Source organism: Pan troglodytes, chromosome 1, assembly GCF_028858775.2.
Source record: "Pan troglodytes isolate AG18354 chromosome 1, NHGRI_mPanTro3-v2.0_pri, whole genome shotgun sequence".
Lineage (NCBI taxonomy): Eukaryota > Metazoa > Chordata > Mammalia > Primates > Hominidae > Pan > Pan troglodytes.
Genome location: NC_072398.2, coordinates 88,507,227 through 88,528,966, shown reverse-complemented (window position 1 = coordinate 88,528,966; position 21,740 = coordinate 88,507,227). Strand labels below are relative to the sequence as shown.

The 21,740-nt window shown below is 44.3% G+C and overlaps 1 protein-coding gene across 2 annotated transcripts in view; it reads right to left on the bottom strand.

The window, feature by feature from the left end:
• Nucleotides 1-6,887: 6,887 nt before the first annotated feature.
• The window catches only part of CD48 (CD48 molecule), a 33,972-nt gene continuing 19,119 nt past the window's right edge, over nt 6,888-21,740 (bottom strand). Inside the window, exons 2-4 of one of the 2 annotated variants that reach the window (XM_001172145.4) lie at nt 13,014-13,316; nt 9,347-9,613; nt 6,888-7,273 (exon numbers count right to left, since the gene is read on the bottom strand). In XM_001172145.4, the coding sequence (XP_001172145.2) occupies nt 7,194-7,273; nt 9,347-9,613; nt 13,014-13,316 (650 nt within the window). In that variant the 3' untranslated portion in view covers nt 6,888-7,193. Of the gene's footprint in view, nt 7,274-9,113; nt 9,614-13,013; nt 13,317-21,740 lie in introns of those variants that run through there. The other variant, XM_009435717.3, reaches the window with a different exon arrangement.

Sequence of the window (21,740 nt, the reverse complement as noted above, 5' to 3'; positions counted from 1 at the left end):
CTCTTGATTCTTCAAGTTACTACAAAACCTTTCTCGTAAAATTCTTCCCCACCTGTATTTATCTGGGTATCTTGCATACAACCAGCTGATATAGGAGGCACAGTTTCTGTCCTTTTCATCCTTTCTCATCTTTTACAAATGCAAATGCCTCATCTTTGGCCAGATGCTAAGTGAAATTCTCCTTTGCTCACTCAAAGCTGATTTTAAACTGGGGAAAGGTAAACACGGGTGTAAAGGATTAGGCAGAAGATGGGTCCACTGCATTCTAGCTGAATCTCCCTACGGTGAGATTTTTCTCACTAGGTTTCTAAATAAATAAGCAGGCCTCAGTTACGTTAGGAAAAGAGATTTCTCTCATTAATATGACTCTGATTTTGTGAAAACATAACCCCAGAATTATTATGACAAATAATATTTCATACTTTGAGAACTGGTTTACTTTTCCAGAGCCACTAGTCAAGATAGCTATTTACCGTCTAGAAATTAGGCAACAGCTTTATTTAGATACCTTTTTATGCAAATCTTTCCAGCAGCCAGATTGTTTTGTCCTTCTCAGCTATCCTTGCATTCTCCTACTTCCTCCTCCTTGAAGGCTTTTCCACACATACTCCTCTGACCTATCTAACACCTCTCCTTTTTCAGTCTCGATTCCAAAAGGAATCTGACCCTCAAAAGAAGATTCAATCTTCCTGACTTATCTCAGTCTGAAATAGTTCTTCCATCTAGCAATTGTCATATTTGACACATGCAGCCATTGACATCATTGGGATTAAATTACTGATTTTCCTTATGACTATCTTCCAGACTAGAACAAAACATGTAGGAAGACAAGAACTATCCCTGCCATTCTCAGTGTTAAATTTGGAAAGGTGTTTGACTCATAGCAGCTGCTCAATGAATACATCTAACCAGTTTTTTGAACAGTCTGAACTTGGTGTGTTGGGAGCTAACATCAAAGAACTATTTTCCCCCATTCACATGAGGACTGTGTCAAATCTGCCTCCTATCACTTAAGGAGGTTTTGGGAAAATCATTCACTTTCGTTTCTATCACTTCCAGTAACTTAACAGTACAGCTCAGATGTAAAACTCCCCTTTTACTTGTTCCTGTCACTTCAGCCCAAGCTTGTCTGATGATCTAAAAATCTGTAATAGGGAAGAGGGTGTGGTCTGATCTTTCCCCTTCTATTTTACCTCATCTAGTTCCAGCTTCTCAAATCATATAGGGCCAGGAGGAGAGGACCAAATTATGTCTTAGTTACCTGGCTGCTAGTGGTTGTCTCTATTTGTTGTAGAGCACAGGTGTAACGGCTTTCAAGGTGGGGGTGGGGAACTCTCCACTGAGTAGTGTGCTGATGTGGGAGATCTCTGGCTTGGCCTCTTCCGGCCCTCCTCCCACTCAGCTCCCACCAATGATGTATCAATAAAACCTCTTGCTGCTGGAGATCTGCTTACCTGGTGGCCAGGGTGGCAAGACAAGTGAAGCCTGACTATGCCTGCAGCATCCACTGTGGAAACTACTACATCTTTGCCATGCCAAACAGTGAGTATGCAGGCTGCTCCCGAACTTGCTGCAATGTCATGTTTCTACCATGAAGAAAATCAACAGATCCACTACCCAACCGAGAATTGAGACCTTAGTCTCCCTTTCTTTTGCATACCTTGAACCTCTCACGTGGCACTCTTGGAGGTCTCTTTCATGTGGCACTATGGGTGGAGAACCTTACCCATAGGAAGGGAAGGGGAAAGCTGCAGGACTCCCCAAACTCCAACACTTTTGATCCTGATGATCCTCTTTCTCTCTTCTCTCCCTAGTCCTCTGTTTATATAGAGTGGGGGTGAATAACACTGGGGTAGTAGAACCAGTTCAGTCACCCTTCCTAAGCCCTAGAGGTGGTGCTGCCCCAATTTATTTGCAGCTTTCTAGAATGTGAAGTCTTTTGTCCTAGCTCTAAATATGAGGCATTAGGAAAAGTGCCTTTGGAAATCCTATCGCAAATATCTGTTGAGAGAACCAACCAATGTGTTTGCTGCGTTGTCGGCTCCTTAGGAGTCTCTGACCAAGTTAGTCACAGGGATAGGAGACACTTGTTGAGGGGACTGTGTTTCCTATGTCAGTAAAGGAGGAAGGAAACAAACCAAGGCACTGCCTGTCAAGGGATGTGCAGACCCTCATGGGCAGCTGGAACATCAGAGGCAGAATTGGCGTGGTGAGGTCTGGGTGAAAAGTGGGAGTTATGAAAAAAAATAATCAGCAGGATGGGGTGAGACAGAGGAACAGAAAAATGAGAGATGGAAAGATGATGGGAATAGAACATGATGGTGACAAAAATTTGTAGGAGGAGAAGATGGTGGAGGAGAGAGGAGGAAAGACAGGCAGGCTGGAGTTGGGGGAGGGGACCAGGCAAAAGGAGTGGGCTCTCACTCACCCAACTGGGGCAAAGGGCTGGGCAGAGCAGCTGGCGAAAGAGAATAGAGCCTGTGGTTAGCATTTGCCAGCTGGTGCAGGTGGCTCTGGGCTAAATCCATCCTCTGCCCCACCATGCAGTCTTCTAAGGAGGTTAGAGATGGGGGAGGAGGAGTAGAAAGAATTGTGGGGAAGAGAGAGCACACTCTCCAGGTGCAGGAGCTGCCACTTTAACAAACGCACTTGAAGATAGCCCAAGAACACTGTGGAGGAGCTTGATCTTTTTATTCCTGGACAAGAAGGGACAATGAGAGATGGAACCTTTCTAAGGCTGCTTTGATCATACCAACAGTTGTGTAAAATTATCCTGGCCAAAGAAACCATTTAAAGTCCAAATCCTCAATGAAGACTTTTGGAAACACTTCCACTCTAAACAAGCCACAGCCCTGTTCCTTAAAGAAAGACATGGCCAGGCGCAGTGGCTCACGCTTGTAATCCCAGCACTTTGGGAGGCCAAGACGGGCGGATCATGAGGTCAGGAGATCGAGACCATCCTGGCTAACACGGTGAAACCCTGTCTCTACTTTAAAAATGCCAAAAAATTTAGCTGGGCGTGGTGGCAGGCGCCTGTAGTCCCAGTTACTCGGGAGGGTGAGGCAGGAGAATGGCATGAACCTGGGAGGCGGAGCTTGCAGTGAGCCGAGATCGCGCCACTGCACTCCAGTCTGGGTGACAGAGCAACACTCCTTCTCAAAAAAAAAGAAAGCCTTTCAGGTAATGAGCTCAGCACAGAGCCTGGGGCATACGTGGTAGTCAGTGTTTGTTCTTACTAAGTGGCTTCCAGCATGGGACCCCTAGCATAGGTAAGCACTTGGTAAATATAGGTGGTAAATGAATGAACTCACTGATCTGAGGGGCCAGGTCTATTTATATGTACCCCTACCTGGTCCCAACACAAGGGCCCAATCCAAGCTGCTTATTTGTGCAAAGCCAGATATGAGGGTTACTTTCTCTTAGTCCACAGGAGCTCCTGGCCTTGCCAACCTTCCATGTGTAACCTCATGCTGGCTGTTGAGACAAGCTGGTTCCCACCCCAGACCTACTGATTCAAAGTCTGCATTTTCACAAGATCCCCAGGCGATTTGCTGGCAAGTTAGAGTTTGAGAAGCACTGACCTAATCCAAGGCTTTAAGTTTTACTTAAACTTGCTGCGCTGGAGCCAGCAGAGGGCAGTGCAGGAGCTTGCCTGAGCCACCTGAAGGCCAAGGGGAAGCAACTTATCCTGAGACCTCAGTTCACAAGAGTATACTCATGACTGGAAATTAAGGCAAATTCTGGAGTATCCTCTTTGCACAAAGACAAATGGGCTTGCGTATACTGATAAGGGAACACACTAACCTTTTTTTTCTTTTTTTTTTGAGGATACAGGGTCTTGCTTTGTTTCCCAGGCAGGACTGGCAGTGGCTTTTCCCAGGTATGATCACAGCACACTGCAACCTCCAACTCCTGGCCTCAAGTGATCTTCCTACCTCAGCCCTGGGAGTAGCTGGGACTACAGTGTATGCCATTGCGCCCAGCTTCTACTAACTTTTGATGCATAGAAACATATGAGGGGCTGGGGAACATAAGAACCAGGCCTTGTGACTTCCAGAGAAGGCCATTGTCTTGGTGTAAGATATTAGTTGTCCTTGAGGTAAATTTGGCTTCACGGGCTTGTGACCTGTGCAGTGACACGGGGCCCCAGGTCAGAAGGGCCTTGAACCTGGGTTAGTGCTCTGCTGCTGCTGACACTATCTGGAAATTCTTGATAATTTTCTCTTTCAGCTTCTGCTTAAGCATGCAGGTGAGAAGGGAAGATACGTGTAATCTGCATGTCTGCCAACATTCCTTGTTACCCTTTTTCATATCCCATGAACACAGCACTCCAGCGGACCTACCCAAAATATGTGGGAGTTCAGTGAAACTCAAAGCAAGTGCAAAGTGGTGACGTTATGGGAGCCACTGGCTTTCACAGAGTGTTGGGAGAATGTGTGTGCAACAAGAAGTAAAATAAAAAAGTTAAGTTGGGTTTTCGCAGCATTTTCACACTTCCAATAAGAACAAAATATATATGCATGCATGAGCCACGAAATAGAAATTGAGTAATTGCAATGATCCCAAATATGAATTAAATATTCTATTTTCATTTAAAGCTAACGTTTTAAAATATAGAAAGTAAAATTCATGATAATTTAAATTTTTAATTTGCCTTTACTTAGAACAGCATTAAATAGCAAGCAAATAAAAAAAATACCATCTCAAGTAGAGAGACTGTGGAAGAAAAGAAAAGGCTTAATATTTCAGTACTTTTATTGGCACATTTTCCTTGCTTTTTGAGCAAGGGGAGCCAACATTTTCATTTTGCACTGAGCCCCACAAATTATGTATCTGGCACTGCCTTGAGGGATGGGAGGAGCAGGGAACCGTTGGTGTCTGTGACCTGAGCCGTCTAAGGTGAGATTTACCTCAGGTTTCCAAGTAACTGGAAATAATACAAATACAATGTCTGCAGAGGCGCGCTGGTTCCTCAGCAGCTGAGGAATGTGCTTATTTGTGACAGAAAGTGGCATTTGTTTCCTTCTTACTGCTTGTTTATCCCATTCGCGCTCACGTGTGTGTGTATATGTGTGTGTGTGTATATGTGTGTGTGTGTGTGTGTGTGAAATTCCCCCCAAAACCCTCTTCTTCCACTGAGAAAAGTGAGGGGAAGGAAAAGGGTGCTGCTTACAGAAAGGGGATGGAAATGGTCCACCTGTAGGATGCAGGATACTCAGAGGTGAGTTTGGATGGAACTGCAGGCTGCTCAGAGATGAGTTCAGATGGGGATGCAGGCTGCTCAGAGGTGAGTTTGGATGGGATGCAGGCTGCTCGGGGGTGAGTTTGGATGGGGATGCAGGCTGCTTAGGGGTGAGTTCAGATGGGGATGCAGGCTGCTCAGAGGTGAGTTCGGATGGGGATGCAGGCTGCTTAGGGGTGAGTTCAGATGGGGATGCAGGCTGCTCAGAGGTGAGTTCGGATGGGGATGCAGGCTGCTCAGAGGTGAGTTTGGATAGGGATGCAGGCTGCTCAGGGGTGAGTTCGGATGGGATGCAGACTGCTCAGAAGTGAGTTTGGATGGGGATGCAGGCTGCTCAGAGGTGAGTTCAGATGGGGATGCAGGCTGCTCAGAAGCGAGTTTGGATAGGGATGCAGGCTGCTCAGGGGTGAGTTCGGATGGGGATGCAGGCTGCTCAGAAGTGAGTCTGGATGGGGATGCAGGCTGCTCAGGGGTGAGTTCGGATGGGATGCAGACTGCTCAGAAGTGAGTTTGGATGGGGATGCAGGCTGCTCAGAGGTGATTTTGGATGAGACTACAGGCTGGGCTCAGGGTGGTGGGTTTCTTCAGAAGCCCAGGCTGTCTTGTGGAAAAGACAAAACCCTACCTTTCTTATCATGCTTGTGCAATGTAGGGCAGGCAGCTGCCTTCCAAACAATGGCTCCGATGCAGTTCCTTGCATCATATAGCCAGACTTTCCGAAGTCCTTCACTCCTGCCACATCCATGCCGCCCACTTTCTATTGGACAGATTTCATCACATGGCTCCAGCTAAACACAAAAGTAGCTGGGAAAAAGAGTTTTTTCACTCACCCAGGGGAAAATGAGAAGGTTTGGCAAACACACAGCACTGTATCTGTCACCGAGGAGATGGGGTGAGGAGGGAAGGGCCACGAGGGAGATGGGGGAGGCTGGTCTGGTTTGAAAGGCAAGCAGTCTGTGGTGGGCAGTTTTCTGAAGGGGAAGTGCATTCTGTAGTGACCCTCTCAGCTCCAGGCACATGAGGAGACTTAGAGGAGGGGACATTAAGCAAAAATCCCAGGTGTTATGTCAGTGGTGGGCCTGGGGGCGCCTACCTGCATATAGTGGACAACTCTGGTGAGAACACTGTGTCGATCTGATGGTTTTTTTGGATCCCATGAAACAACTAGGAGTTGAAGAGTTGCCCACACAGTCAATGGAAAAGAGGAGAGAGAATTCAGCTCCCTATGCGAGGCTTGTGGGGCAGGAAGGCTTCTTATGAGATAGAGCTGCATCCTTCCTTCTGCGAGAGCAAGCCTGAACCTATGTTTGCAGGAATGCTTCTTATGAGATAGAGCTGCATCCTTCCTTCTGCGAGAGCAAGCCTGAACCTATGTTTGCAGCAGACTTAGGAGAGTGGTCCTCAGAGGGGCCAGAGCAAGGCAAGCCACTGGGAAGGAGGCAAAGGCTTGGCAGGGGAGCTGGAGCCCCAGGAAGCTTAGCATGGATGTTGGAATAAGGGTCAGTGGTAGCACAAATTGGCTCCTCAGCTGTGTTGACACACAGGAGCCGGTGGCTCCAGGCTCTCCCCACTGTGTCTCCAGATTCCAGTTTCTCCCAGCTGATGGAGCAGGCACTGTCTGACAGATTTGGGACAACTTCAGGAATTCAGTTAATTGACAATTATATCAAATGTTTATTTTAAAAAATAATAAAACATTCACATAATGTTGTCACAATTTTTGGTGGGAAAAAAGCATGCGTATCTCTATATCTCTGTGTACTAGAAAACAACAAAGGGATATAAAATTAGATAATAACCAGTATTTAAAAGTTAACTTGAAAATCCTCGTTGATAATTCAGCAGCATGCTTCTGGTCAGCCTATACAGTCTCTGTCCTGGTGAGGAGCATGATCACCAACAGGCAAGATCTTCTGGCCTCGAAGTTTCGCTTGAGCTAAAAGAGCTCATCTCAGGTAAGTAACAGGCCAAGAATGGTGGGCACCGTGACCACTAGCCAACTTGCAATCCATTCTACTCCAAAGGACCGGGCTGAAAGAGCAAGAAAACCCTATATGCTTAGGTATCTTTATCTTGACTAATGTATTGAGAAGGGGAAAGGGTACTAGAGACACTGGTGTGGGAGCTCACAGAGCAGGGAAATGAATTTCTTCCCTGAATCCCATCCTATTTGCCTGGGATATTCTTTTCCTCAATCTCCCCAAACATAAAGTATAAAAAATGCAGAAATTCCTTAAATATCACTGGCTTACCTGGGCCCTGTGCTCAAAGGTTACCTCGACATATCTGTGGCCTGGGAAAGCATTGCTCCCCTACTCTGGACATCAACGAGGTAGGGTAGATCTTCAGGTACAGACAGATGACCACATGATACAATGCACAGCTGACTTTAGAGAGAAAAGGACCACTTCCTTTCCTTGTTTCTCTACCCCACTAAGTATCTGCACCAACTAGGAAGAAGAAGGGAAGAGAAAGGAAGACAGAAAAGGAAAGAAAAAGAAAAAGGATGGAAGGAAAGCTTAGATGCTGGGGTGGGGAAGGGCTGAGCTGGAGAAAATAAAAAAAAAGGAATGAGTGATACAGTAGGGAAGGGAGTTTGAGGGGGCTTTCTAGGATAATTTTGGTGACTAAAAAGTGACAGATGGGTTTACCCTTCCAAAAAAAATGGATTTATTATTGCTTTTATCCTCTCTTCGGATGAACAGTCACACCCATTTTATAGAGGACAGGGAATGTGCTTCTTCCTTTTTCTGGATCTCAGGATGTGATATTGATATGAGGGTGGTGTTGGAACCACCAGCCAAATTGTGTTCTCATGGTCAGATACCACACTGTCACAGTGGGTCTGTGGTGGCAGAAGAGCAAGGCATATCAGGAGAGGCTGGTAGAGACAGGGCCAATTAGTTAGGAAGAATAAGGAAGAGCATACACAGTCTCTGTAGTCCACATGTGGGAGTAGAGATAAAGAAATCAGTGCAGTTAAGGAGGGTAGACAGAGCCCAGGAAGACCACAAAACAGCAACGTTCTCAGAGGCCAGGATCCCTGATGACTGGGCATGACAGGGGTCACAGGTGAATGTGAGCACCTCAGGTCTGAGTTATTCTAGAAGAATGTGTACGCTAGGGCTCAGGGATCTGACTTCAGGATTGTGGAGGGTATCTGACTCTGGTATTTCCTAGAGTGCTGGAGATATTGATCCAAGTTTATTAAGGGTCCCCAAAACTCTAAGAGACTGCGTCTCATTTAGCTCCCGCTTACTAAGGACTTGTCAGCCACTGTGATAGGCAGGTTACGTGTCTTGTCTCATTGAATCCTTAGCACGAGATAGGAACTGTTATTTTGTCCTTTATTTAGGAAGAACATGACTTGGGGAAGCTAAGTAACTTGTTTAGCTAGTAAGTGACAGTCCTAGAAGTGACCCCAGGTATGACTGACTCTAAAACCCATGGCCTTAGCTGTCCCATGCTAGCACCAGTGTAGGCCTGATCTAGAGCCAGGTGTGACACTCATGAGTGGATCCTCCCAGGAGACAGGGGAATTTGGCTTCCTAACTTCATCTAGGAACATCAGGCTGGGGAGGAGAAGCTTCGCCTGAGGCTCAGGCTCTCACGCCTCTTCGACGGCCTCTCTCAGGCCCGTCTCCTCAGTCCCTCTTTCCCTGGCTGACTTTGGCTGTCTAATGACCTCGGTCCCTCTTTCCTTGGCTGACTTCGGCTGTCTAATGAAGCCCCTCTAGACAGCTGCTCGCCCACTTGCCCTTCCTTCTCCCTGCTCACCCTGATGTTTCAGTCTACTCTATGATGACCCTGGCCTCAGATGTTAGGACTATGCTTTGTTAGAGCGGGAGAGGGAAGAGGAGTATCAGAGATCTCTCCCAAACGTCCTTTGCAGGTGAGAACACTGAGCCCCACGAAGTTGAGGTGAGCTGGCTGGGAGGTGGTGGTAGAGCTGGTGGCAGAACCCACGTCTCCCAGCTCTCCCAGACACCTTAGGGATTCACCACCACACTGTGCAAGAAGGCTGAGTAGGACCCCCAGCCTTTCTTTGTTCAAAACAACTCCAGTTACCCTGTGCCCCCCTCAGCTCCCAGGGATCCTTCTTACCCAGGGTACAGGGTGGACTGAGGCAGACCGTGCCATTCTTGCTGCTCACAGAATTGCTGACTTGGCAAGTATAACACCTGGAGTAATTATGTGGCATAAGGGTGGTTTCAAGCACACTGTTCTGGAGCTCCTTTGGGAAGGGCCTTTTGTCCCCATACCAGGTGTAGTTTACAGACTTGCCAGGTATCACACATGACAGTTTCAGATAACAGTTGTCATCCATGTCTTCTATCTTCTCAATTTTGATGACAGGCTTGGGTACAGGGTCTGAAAGTGAGGAGGATGTTATAAGATGAGGCAGTGAGGCATTCATGCTGTGAAGGTTTAGCCAACAAAGAACAAAGGGATCCAGGGAAGGGGCCTGAGTGCCCCAGGAGGCAGAGTCATGAAGAAGAAGTTCTACAGAGGGAGCCAGTGAGCAGCCTTGACCTCCTGAGGCCTCACAGACTCACTGCAAGAGCGGCTCCTAGGCAGTGAAGCTAAGCTGCGTCCTGGAGGGGGCGCCACAGTCCATCATATGCTCTGGGAACAAAATGGGGTTATGATCGTGTGTGAGCCTGAACGAACAGCCCAGAGACTTGCTGGGGTCAGACTTAGTATATCAACTGTCTGAGATGCTCAGGGACCCTTCTCTAGCAATGGTTCATGGCGGGCACCTTGGCTGGTCTGTCTTTCCAATTATCGGACTCAGCTTTAGCAAGAGTCCTAAGGTAAGAGGTACCTGCCTGCGCGTGGCAAAGTCCTTTGCACAACCATCCAGTGCAGGTGCCAGCCTTCTAGACTCTGGCAGAGCTACAGAGAAGAACTTCATGTAACTTCCAGCCGCATCAATTGTGATAAACAGATTGGTCTGCTAACTTTGGTATCTCCATGTCTAGCACAATCCCTGCCACATGGCAGGTATTCTATAAGTATCTCATGAAAGGATGAATGAAGTAGTTATGAGATAGAAAGGATAAAACACAGCCGGGTGCAGCGGCTCACACCTGTAATCCCAGCAATTTGGGAGGCTGAGGCAGGAGGATTGCTTGCAGCCAGGAGTTAAGAGACCAGCCTGGGCAACATTGAGAGACTCAGTTTCTAAAAAGAAAAGAAAAGTAGCCAGGTGTGGTGGTGTGCACTTTTAGTCCCTGCTACTCAGGAGGCTGAGGTAGGAGGATTGCTGGAGCCCAGGAGTTCCAGGCTGCAATAAACTATGATTATACCACTGCACTCCAGCTTGGGTAAGGAGAAGACCTTCAAAAAAAAAAAAAAAAAAGAAGAAAGAAAGGAAGAAAGAGAGAGAGAAGAGAAGAGAAGAAAAAGAAAGAGAAAAAAGAAGGGAGGGAGGGAGGTAAGTAGGCACAAAAACACTAGTTTTGGAGTGAGACCAGCCTGGGTCCTGGACTTGACTCTAGTGGAGTGACATTAGGCAAGGTAGTTAACCCCCTTGCTGTCATCTGTAAACTGACTCTACCTCATCGCACAATGTTAGTAAGATAAAACGTCACCTGTCATGGATAATTGCTTTTTGCAGAGTGTAATTATTGCATACATTCTAGAGGCCATTTTACCATTATTACTGTTGTACTGCTGCCGGAGAGAATGAGAGATAGTCCCAGCATCTGGTCCTTCCTTGGCTAAGGCTGGTTTACCTGCAATCCTCTGAGATCTTTTCATTCTGGTCAGGGTGAAACATCTGCAGAATCAATGCAACTCAAATCCCATAAGATTAAAAGATGGCAGAGAATTGACCAGATCAGAGCTTGCCTCTTGGTTGTATGTGTGGAGAGGCTCTAGAAGCTCTACCAATCTGGTCTCTAGAACTCTAGTTTTGTCTCCTCTGTGAAGCTGATCTCAGATCGCTAAAAGATTGCTCAGACTACAGAGGTGATAAAAGTTTCCTGGACTTCCCCTATATGTTTTAATTGAGCAATTTTTATCCTGGTTTTCACCATTTCCTGTGTTCTAGCCTCATATCTTACACTCCTTCTGCATTTCCCATGGTGATCAGCACAGCACTGGGCACTTTGCTGATGGAATTAATTGAGCCAGCTTGGGTTGTCCAGCTCCAAGATGCTCACTTTGAGCTGTCAGAAATGCTTGGGCTGGACCAGAGGACCATTTTTTCTGCTAATCACTTCCTGGAAATCTTACCCTCAGGCAGGATGTGCTGAAGCCCAAGCCAGTTTGTGGATTTTTAAGTACTCAGAAATTTTGCAAGCTTTTTGTGAAACCATTAGTTTATTGAAATCAACTGTGGTAGCAGTATTTAAACCACAGAAATTACAAAGTTGGTAAATGATACACTTTAGGGCTTTTTTTTTTTTTTTTTTTAAATCTTGTAGAGCTTGTTAACCAGAACACCACTGTAAGAGACCTTGAATCTTTTTGTTCCCAGGACTTTCTGAATTTTCAGCCCATATGACATGGAAGAAGAGTTAGAAGGGGAATCTGACTGCTTGGATCAGGGACTGTCTGGCTAGTGGAACTTGAATGTATACAACACTCTTCATTTTCATGTTTTGACATTTTAAAAAATGTTTTCACTTTCCTTATCTACTTTGACTCTAATAACATCCTGAAAGGTAAGTAGAATTATTCTCATAATATGATGAAGAACCCAAGGCTCTCAAGGGAACACCACTCTTGGATTATTTAGCCCCACTCTTCTACAAGAATTGCATACCCCAACCCCTGGAGCCCTCCCCATATCCATGTTTCTGCCCTATAATCTGATCCTTTCACCAAAAATGTTTAGATCAGGTACACACACCTGAACTAAATTGGGACTATCAGTTTCTCTCTCTTTAAATTGCCCTGAGAATTGAAACTCAGAGGAGCAAAAGTCTAAGTTTTGAGAGATAACATGTGTAAAATGGCAGGAATCCAAATCCATAGGCACAGTCCACAGATTCCTGAAGCTAGGGGTTCTGGCCCGAACCTGGTTTTCAATCTTCTCCCCTTAAGCCCTTCCTAGCTCTTTTAAACTCTTTGAATTGCTTTAAGTAGCCCTAGTTGCTTAAACTAAATTCTCCTTTTTTTGTAAAGGTACATTGAATTAGTTTCTGTTATTTGCTATCAAAAGAATCTTACCTAATATGGGCACAGAGATGTGAAGATCTTTTTTCAAGGCTGCACAGCTAGTGAGCAACTGACCAGTTTTGAACCCAAGTCTGTCTGGCTCCAGGTATAATGCCTGAGTCCTTATTCCATATACACTGGTTAGACTGGAGCTATGAGTGGAAGTTTTTTTGTCCTGCCCATTATGAAAGTTGAAAAATTCTCCTGATAACTCCTGCCCCATTCTTTATATTAATACATTCTCTTTTTTCTTAAGTCCAATGAAGCCTAATTTCGGAGATATAATCAAGATGAGCTGAGCTGGTTTAGGTTGATCACAGGACAAAATGAAGGAAATAGGAAAAATCTCTAGTTCTCCTTCTCTTCAAAGCTTAGACTCACTAACTTCAGAAGAGGTGTTAAATGTCCTAAGATTGTTAATTTGGAGATCTGTTGACCTACGCTCACTCCCAAATAGAATTGGATCAAGGAAAAATGAATCAAACCTGTCCTGAGGTTTTTCTCTCCTCCTCCCCGAGAGTGCCCCATGCCTCCCAGGAAGCCCTACAGTGGTCCATCCGGGGCCACTGGAGCGGGGATTTGCTCTTTGGCTCCCCTGACTCACCAAGCACTTGCAGCTTGATCTTCCATTCTTGCTCATTCCCAGTCTTTTTCAACACCCTCATGATGTAGATGCTGTTGTCCTCTTTCTGGACCTTAGAGATGTACAGTGCACCACTTTGAGGATCAAGTCTGACCCTGCCTTTAAATTTGGATTCAAAGTACTTAGATTTTCTGGAATCCCATTCTACAATCTTCTGGTCGAAAGTATAAAACCAGGTTAGTTGTTTGTAGTTCTCAGGCAGGCTCTCAGAGATGTTCAGAGTCACGTTGCTGCCGGACACCACGGTCATATGTACCAAGTGACCTGCCAATGAGATTCAGAGTGAGACCTGCCCTAGAGAAGGCAGTGTTGCTGACAGGCCCAGGGTATAGCCTGGGCTGGTGGAACAGGTGAGAAGGAAGGGATTTCTGCTTAGGAGCAGTGAGTATGGTTTTTGCTGGAGGTCCAGGTCTCCTGCTTAGGAACTCAAGAAAAGTTGGAGCTTGAAAAGTGGGCATGGGGGAAGGGGATGTTGCTTATAATTAATCTAGTACTGTCCCCAGAAAATGAAAGAATTGAGTAAGGCCAACTGAGGTTGGGCCTGGCTCTCTACCTTACTCTCATACCAGTAGACTTTCAAATAAACTGATGACAAGTCATATCTCCTCTCTGGTCTTGTGTTTCCTGTCTATTCTCATTTCAGTAAGCATGTTGTTAGTCCCTAGAGGCATAGACATAAAAAGTACATGATTCTATTTAAAAATATTTAATATACCAATGTGGGAGGACAGACACACAAACAAATAATCCTAATATATTATCTTGATGACTATAATAAATGTAACGTGGGGACCAAGGGAAAGCTTCCCCTTCACCTTCTGAAGGTTTGCCAAAAATCACTGACAAGAGGCAGATTAAGGAGGAAAGGCATACAGATGAATTTAACGTGTAAGCAGAGCCTTCCAAATGAAGAGCCAAAGATACAGGGCAAATTGTCCATTTTTATGCTTAGGTTCAACAAAGTATGGACAGTCATGGAGAAATATGATTGGACAAAAAGGGTATGACTGAATGCCAATAGACTGACTGCGGGAAACCCAGCAAGGCCTATCTTTCTAGATTCTGCTTGGCCTTTCTGTGCCAGATTCTTTCCTTCCTCCCATGTGTGGGGCAGGCCCTCTCTAGAATGGGGGTCTTATGATTCACAATCAAACAAGATAGGTCAGATAATTTCTTTATAGCTATTTTTTTTTTTTTTTTACAGAGAAAGGCTCAAGGAAAGTTAGGGTGGTATATTTAAGTTTTATGTCTGGCTTTGGGGAAAAGGGGTTTTGGCTTCTATGGCCCACCTTGGGAAAGAGGGATTCCAGTGTCTATGGCTAGCCTAGGGGAGAATGGGACTGATAGACAGGAGGGCAGGAGAAGGTCAGAGAAAAACTTTCACTTCTGAGGCTGCTTCTGAGGCCATCATTTTAGGGCATCGTTTCCTGAGTCCTGACAATAAACACAGTGTGCTATGGGAATATATTCCTATCCGGAGGGTAGGGATAGAAAATGGAGAAAATACTAAGAAAAATCTCTTTGGAGGAGATGACCACTAGGGTAAGCCAAAGGGTGATTAAAAGCTAATATTTGTTAAGAACTATCTGTCAGGCACTATTTGAGACACTTGGGATACATCAATGAACTAAGCAGCTATCGGGGAATCTGCCCTGATATTCACATAGGTTCTTTTCTATTTTTCCTAAGCATTGGCCAGCTTGAGAAATAAAGGGACAGAGTACAAAAGAGAGAAATTTTAAAGCTGAGCATCTGGGGGAGACATCACATGTTGGTAGGTTCCGTGATGCCCCACAAGCTACAAAAACCAGCAAGTTTTTATTAGAGATTTTCAAAAGGGGAGGGAGTGTGCGAATAGGTGTGGGTGACAGACATCAAGTACTTAACGGGGTAATAGAATACCATAAAGCAAGAGGAGGCAGGGCGAGATCACAGGACCACAGGACCGAGGCGAAATTAAAATTGCTAATGAAGTTTCGGGCACCATTGTCATTGATAACATCTTATCAGGAGACAGGGTTTTGAGATCAACCAGTCTGACCAAAATTTATTAGGCAGGAGTTTTCTCTTCCTAATAAGCCTGGGAGTGCTATGGGAGACTGGAGTCTATTTCACCTCTGCAGTTTCGACCATAAGAGACAGGCGCACCCGGGGGTGCTGTTTATAAGCCTATACCTCCAGGCGCGTATTCTCTTTCTCAGGGATGTTCCATGCTGAGAAAAAGAACTCAGCGATATTTCTCCCATTTGCTTTTGAAAGAAGAGAAATATGGCTCTGTTCTGCCTGGCTCACCGGTGGTCAGAGTTTAAGGTTATCTCTCTAGTTTCCTAAACATTGCTGTTATCTTGTTCTTTTTTCAAGGTGCCCAGATTTCATATTGTTTAAACACACATGTTCTATAATGTGTGCAGTTAATGCAATTATCACATGGTCCTGAGGTGACATACATCCTCCTTGGCTGACAGGATTAAGAGATTAAAGTAAAGAGAGGCATAGTAAATCACAAGGGTATTGACTGGGGAAGTGATAAGTGTCCATGAAATCTTTACAATTTATGTTTAGAGATTGCAGTAAAGACAGGCATAAGAAATTATGAAAGTATTAATTTGGGGAACTAATAAATGTCCATAAAATATTCACAATCCACGTTCTTCTGCCATGGCTTCAGCCGGTCCCTCCATTTGGGGTCCCTGACTTCCTGCAACATCTCTCCCTTTCTTTTTATATAAATGTGCCATGGCAATGAAGGCTTGTTCATTCTCTTGATTTTGACACAGGATTCTTTGAGTGGTCCGGGACACTAAAAACAAGCTGATTAAACAGAGAAACATATTCCAAAATTTACTACAGTGGAGCCCCCAGTAGACTTAATCCAAGTAGTGGGGTTTAATCCATAAAGATTTTCTGCCACCTGATCTAATGCCTCAGCTCCAGGCACGATGGATAAGTGAGCTTGAGAGGCTTCAAAAGTTTGTTTCTTTAATTTAGTTATGTCCAATGATAAATTATCTTCTCTACCTAGAAGGTGTCCTTTGACCATTTCCTATGAATGATCAGTCTCGTTATAGGAATACGGGGTGATGCAGAAATCTGAAGTATTCCAATCGCACTGCATTTGCATGTGATGTTTGAGACTCACTACCTGATCTCCAAGCCAAATAACATACTGTCTTAAATCATTAATTTGACTTGCCAATTTTTGATGGATGCCTTGTTGAGAATTCCACATTTGGGTGGAATTGGCTTGCCAATCATTAACAAAATGAGCCGTTTGAATAGATTGATGTAATGCCATTCCAGCAGTGGTGGCCATTGCAGTGACTGTAATTAGGCCCGTGATAACAGCGATTAAAATGAAAACAAATCTCTTAGATCTTTTTAGAATTTGCTGTAGCACTTCATTAATTAAATGTATTGGGGGGAGGATTCGCAAGGTCTAGGTAAAGTTACTGGAATCCAGATTCCTTCTCAAACTCGAACCAACATTACACTTTTCCTGGAGTCAAAATTGGAGTTAATTCAAGTGTATAGATGACAATTAATGCATTGGAAAGTTTGATTATTTGTCCAAATTTTGATATTTCCTACTAACAGCATGTAAGGAGGCTTAACACAACTCTGTATGGGAATAGTCAGGTTGGAGGTAAGTAAAGCAGAATGTCTGGGTCTATGTTGATACTGAGAGAGTGGGACGGTAGTGGGAACAACAGTCAAAATAGTTTTCCCTTCCCATACTTGCAGTCCAGACATGGCAATAGCCAATTTCCAAAGTTCTGGGTGTTCTGGGCTCAGAATGGGTAATGCCTTTATCTTCCCATTTTAAGGGAAAGAATGAGCTGATCCTCCTATGCAAAGTAGAATGATGATTCTCGTTCTCCTGATAAGAAATAAAATAATTAGCCTCCAGGAATTCCCTTCCACTAGAGGAGCAATTATTTTTTAAATAGCCCTTTGGTGCCCAGTCTATTACTAAACCATATCAGTCATTTTTTTAATATTACTGCATGTGAGTTAACACAATCATCCTAAATTAAAGTTTTAGATGGGCCCTCAAAATTTTTAGGGCATGGTTTTCCTGCAGGTTTATATTGAAAGTATGGGGTATCTCCCATTACTTCTCCTTTCATTTGTTTTAAAGGAGAAAGGGAGAGGCCAGAGACTAAATGTCCTATTTTATCTGTAGCTGATGTTTTCGGAAGATAAGCAGCCTAGAATTGAGTTTCTAGGTGGATGCAACCAGGTGCATGTCTGAGGCACAGAGGGGGGTATTTATAATCTATGGTAACATTAAATACAGTGCCTTCTTCTCCTGGTTGAGCAGGGCAACGGTCATCTGTGGCTCTAGGCATCTACACACTATCATTAGTGTAGATTTCCGCAGGAGCATCTATCTAGGTGAGAGGTCGAATAAGTGGAGGAAAAGGCACATAAGCCTAATAAGAATAATTATGTGTAGCAGGTAAATCAGTGTGAGAGGAAACTGGTGAGACAGAAAGTATAAGGAGGAGAATCATTAAATAAAACCTAGTGTAAGTGAGATTGAGAGCTGAAGGAGGAAGAGAAGAACATAGGGATGTTATTTTCAGGCTAATAGAAATGGTGAGATTTTTAGGTTTGTAAGGAGAAAAAGAAAAGTAATCAGGAGAAGTGGGATTAGTTAGATGGGTCTCCATTGCCATCAGGGAGGATTGATTTACACCTATTGTGATTTGGTGTGCCTGTTTCTGAGGAGTCAGCACAGATCTCACCACATCTGAAGGCAGTCTCTGACACAGATGTTTTTTGTCTGTGGTTTTAGTTGTCAGTATTCACCTGAAGCTTGAGTCTTCTGGTGGGTACCTAGACATGGGATTGATGATCTCCTGGTGAAACACAAGCATATCCTCTTCCCTACGTTATAATTGTGCCAGGTTCCTAGGTATTGGTTTGAGAGTTTTTCCATAACACTGACTTGCCTTCGTTTAAGGAAAATTTTTTGCCTGTATAATGGCGTTTGGCTGCAGTTACAGTATTATCTTTAGGAACATTTAAAAAATTTAAAGTAAATAATGCCAAATGTAAATGGGAGTGTGGAGTAGTTAAATCATGTTTTGATTGTTCAGACTGTTTGGACAATTGGGTTTTTAAAGTGCGATTGGCCTGTTCCGCCACAGCCTGTCCTTGAGGATTGTAAGGGATTCTAGTAATATGGGAAATTCCTTACTGTTGTATAAATGAATCAAAAGCCTTACTAACATATCCAGGGGCATTGTCTGTCTTTATTTGATATGGAAGCCCCATAACTGCAAAGCAAGAATACAGATGTTTTTAAACATGGGCCATGCCTTCCCCTGTTTGTCAAGTAGCCTAGATAAAACCTGAGAAGGTATCTACTGAGACATGCACATATGACAGTCTGCCAAAGGAACTAACATAAGTCACATCCATTTGCCATCAAGCATTAGGAGTTAGGCCTCTAGGCTTAACACCAGGTTCCTGATTTGGAAGTACGAAGACCTGGCACTGAGGGCAGCTGTGAACAATAAACTTAGCCTGTTTCTAGGTAAGAGCAAATTTATCTTTTAAGCCAGTGGCATTGACATGAGTGAGATTATGGAACTCCTGAGCTTCTTGGGTCATTAAAGACACCAAACAGTCGACTTCATGGTTACCGGCAGACATGGGTCCTGGTAAAGTGGTATGAGACCTAATATGTGTAATATGGGAAGGGTGTCTACACTGGTGAACCACCTGTTGTAACCTTGAAAATAAAGAAGCCAATTCAGAATTATCAATATGTTTGATAGTAGCAGTTTCTATATTTTTAGTGGCATGTACAACATAAGCAGAATCTGAGACTGTGGGGAAAAGCAAGAGAGGTCAGATTGTTACTGTGTCTGTATAAAAAGAAGTAGACATAGGAGACTCCATTTTGTTCTGTACTAAGAAAAATTCTTCTGCCTTGAGATGCTGTTGATCTATGACCTTACCCCCAACCCCATGCTCTCTGAAACATGTGCTGTGTCAAACTCAGGGTTAAATGGATTAAGGGCAGTGCAAGATGTGCTTTGTTAAACAGATGCTTGAAGGCAGCATGCTCATTAAGAGTCATCACCACTCCCTAATCTCAAGTACCCAGGGACACAAAAACTGCGGAAGGCTGCAGGGGCCTCTGCCTAGGAAAGCCAGGTATTGTCCAAGGTTTCTCCCCATGTGATAGTCTGAAATATGGCCTCATGGGAAGGGAAAGACCTGACCGTCCCCCAGCCCGACACCCGTAAAGGGTCTGTGCTGAGGAGGATTAGTATAAAAGGAAAGCATGCCTCTTGCAGTTGAGACAAGAGGAAGGCATCTGTTTCCTGCCCATCCCTGGGCAATGGAATGTCTCGGTATAAAACCCAATTGTACGTTCCACCTACTGAGATAGGGAAAAACCACCTTAGGGCTGGAGGTGGGACATGCAGGCAGCAATACTGCTTTGTAAAGCATTGAGATGTTTATGTGTATGCATATCTAAAAGCACAGCATTTAATCCTTTACCTTGTCTATGATGCAAAGACCTTTGTTCACGTGTTTGTCTGCTGACCCTCTCCCCACTATTGTCTTGTGACCCTGACACATCCCCCTCTTGGAGAAACACCCACGAATGATCAATAAATACTAAGGGAACTCAGAGGCTGGTGGGATCCTCCATATGCTGAACGTTGGTTCCCCGGGCCCCCTTATTTCTTTCTCTATACTTTGTCTCTGTGTCTTTTTCTTTTCCAAGTCTCTCATTCCACCTTACGAGAAACACCCACAGGTGTGGAGGGGCAACCCACCCCTTCATCTGGTGCCCAACGTGGAGGCTTTTCTCTAGGGTGAAGGTACGCTCGAGCGTGGTCATTGAGGACAAGTCAACAAGAGATCCCGAGTACATCTACAGTCAGCCTTACGGTAAGCTTGTGCACTCGGAAGAAGCTAGGGTGACAATGGGGCAAACTAAAAGTAAAACTAAAAGTAAATATGCCTCTTATCTTAGCTTCATTAAAATTCTTTTAAAAAGAGGGGGAGTTAGAGTATCCACCAAAAATCTAATCAAACTATTTCAAACAATAGAACAATTTTGCCCATGGTTTCCAGAACAAGGAACTTTAGATCTAAAAGATTGGAAAAGAATTGGTAAGGAACTAAAACAAGCAGGTAGGAAGGGTAATATCATTCCACTTACAGTATGGAATGATTGGCCCATTATTAAAGCAGCTTTAGAACCATTTCAAACAGAAGAAGATAGCGTTTCAGTTTCTGATGCCCCTGGAAGCTGTATAATAGATTGTAATGAAAAGACAAGGAAAAAAATCCCAGAAGGAAACGGAAACTTTACATTGCGAATATGTAGCAGAGCCGGTAATGGCTCAGTCAACGCAAAATGTTGACTATAATCAATTACATGAGGTGATATATCCTGAAACGTTAAAATTAGAAGGAAAAGGTCCAGAATTAGTGGGGCCATTAGAGTCTAAACCACAAGGGCCAAGTCCTCTTTCAGCAGGTCAGGTGCCCGTAACATTACAACCTCAAGCGCAGGTTAGAGAAAATAAGACCCAACCGCCAGTAGCTTATCAATACTGGCCACCGGCCGAACTTCAGTATCGGCCACCCCCAGAAAGTCAGTAAGGATATCTAGGAATGCCCCCAGCACCACAGGGCAGGGCGCCATACCCTCAGCCGCCCACTAGGAGACAATCCTATGGCACCACCTAGTAGACAGGGTAGTGAATTACATGAAATTATTGAGAAGTCAAGAAAGGAAGGAGATACTGAGGCGTGGCAATTCCCAGTAACGTTAGAACCGATGCCACCTGGAGAAGGAGCCCAAGAGGGAGAGCCTCTCACAGTTGAAGCCAGATACAAGTCTTTTTAGATAAAAATGCTAAAAGATATGAAAGAGGGAGTAAAACAGTATGGACCCAACTCCCCTTATATGAGGACATTATTAGATTCCATTGCTCATGGACATAGACTCATTCCTTATGATTGGGAGATTCTGGCAAAATCGTCTCTCTCACCCTCTCAATTTTTACAATTTAAGACTTGGATTGATGGGGCACAAGAACAGGTCCGAAGAAATAGGGCTGCCAATCCTCCAGTTAACATAGATGCAGATCAACTATTAGGAACAGGTCAAAATTGGAGCACTATTAGTCAACAAGCATTAATGCAAAATGAGGCCATTGAGCAAGTTAGAGCTATCTGCCTTAGAGCCTGGGAAAAAATCCAAGACCTAGGAAGCGCCTGCCCCTCATTTAATACAGTAAGACAAGGTTCAAAAGAGCCCTACCCTGATTTTGTGGCAAGGCTCCAAGATGTTGCTCAAAAGTCAATTGCCAATGAAAAAGCCCATAAGGTCATAGTGGAGTTGATGGCATACGAAAAGGCCAATCCTGAGTGTCAATCAGCCATTAAGCCATTAAAAGGAAAGGTTCCCACAGGATCAGATGTAATCTCAGAGTATGTAAAAGCCCGTGATGGAATTGGAGGAGCTACGCATAAAGCTATGCTTATGGCTCAAGCAATAACAGGAGTTGTTTTAGGAGGACAAGTTAGAACATTTGGAGGAAAATGTTATAATTGTGGTCAAATTGGTCATTTAAAAAAGAATTGCCCAGTCTTAAATAAACAGAATATAACTATTCAAGCTACTACAACAACAGGTAGAGAGCCACCTGA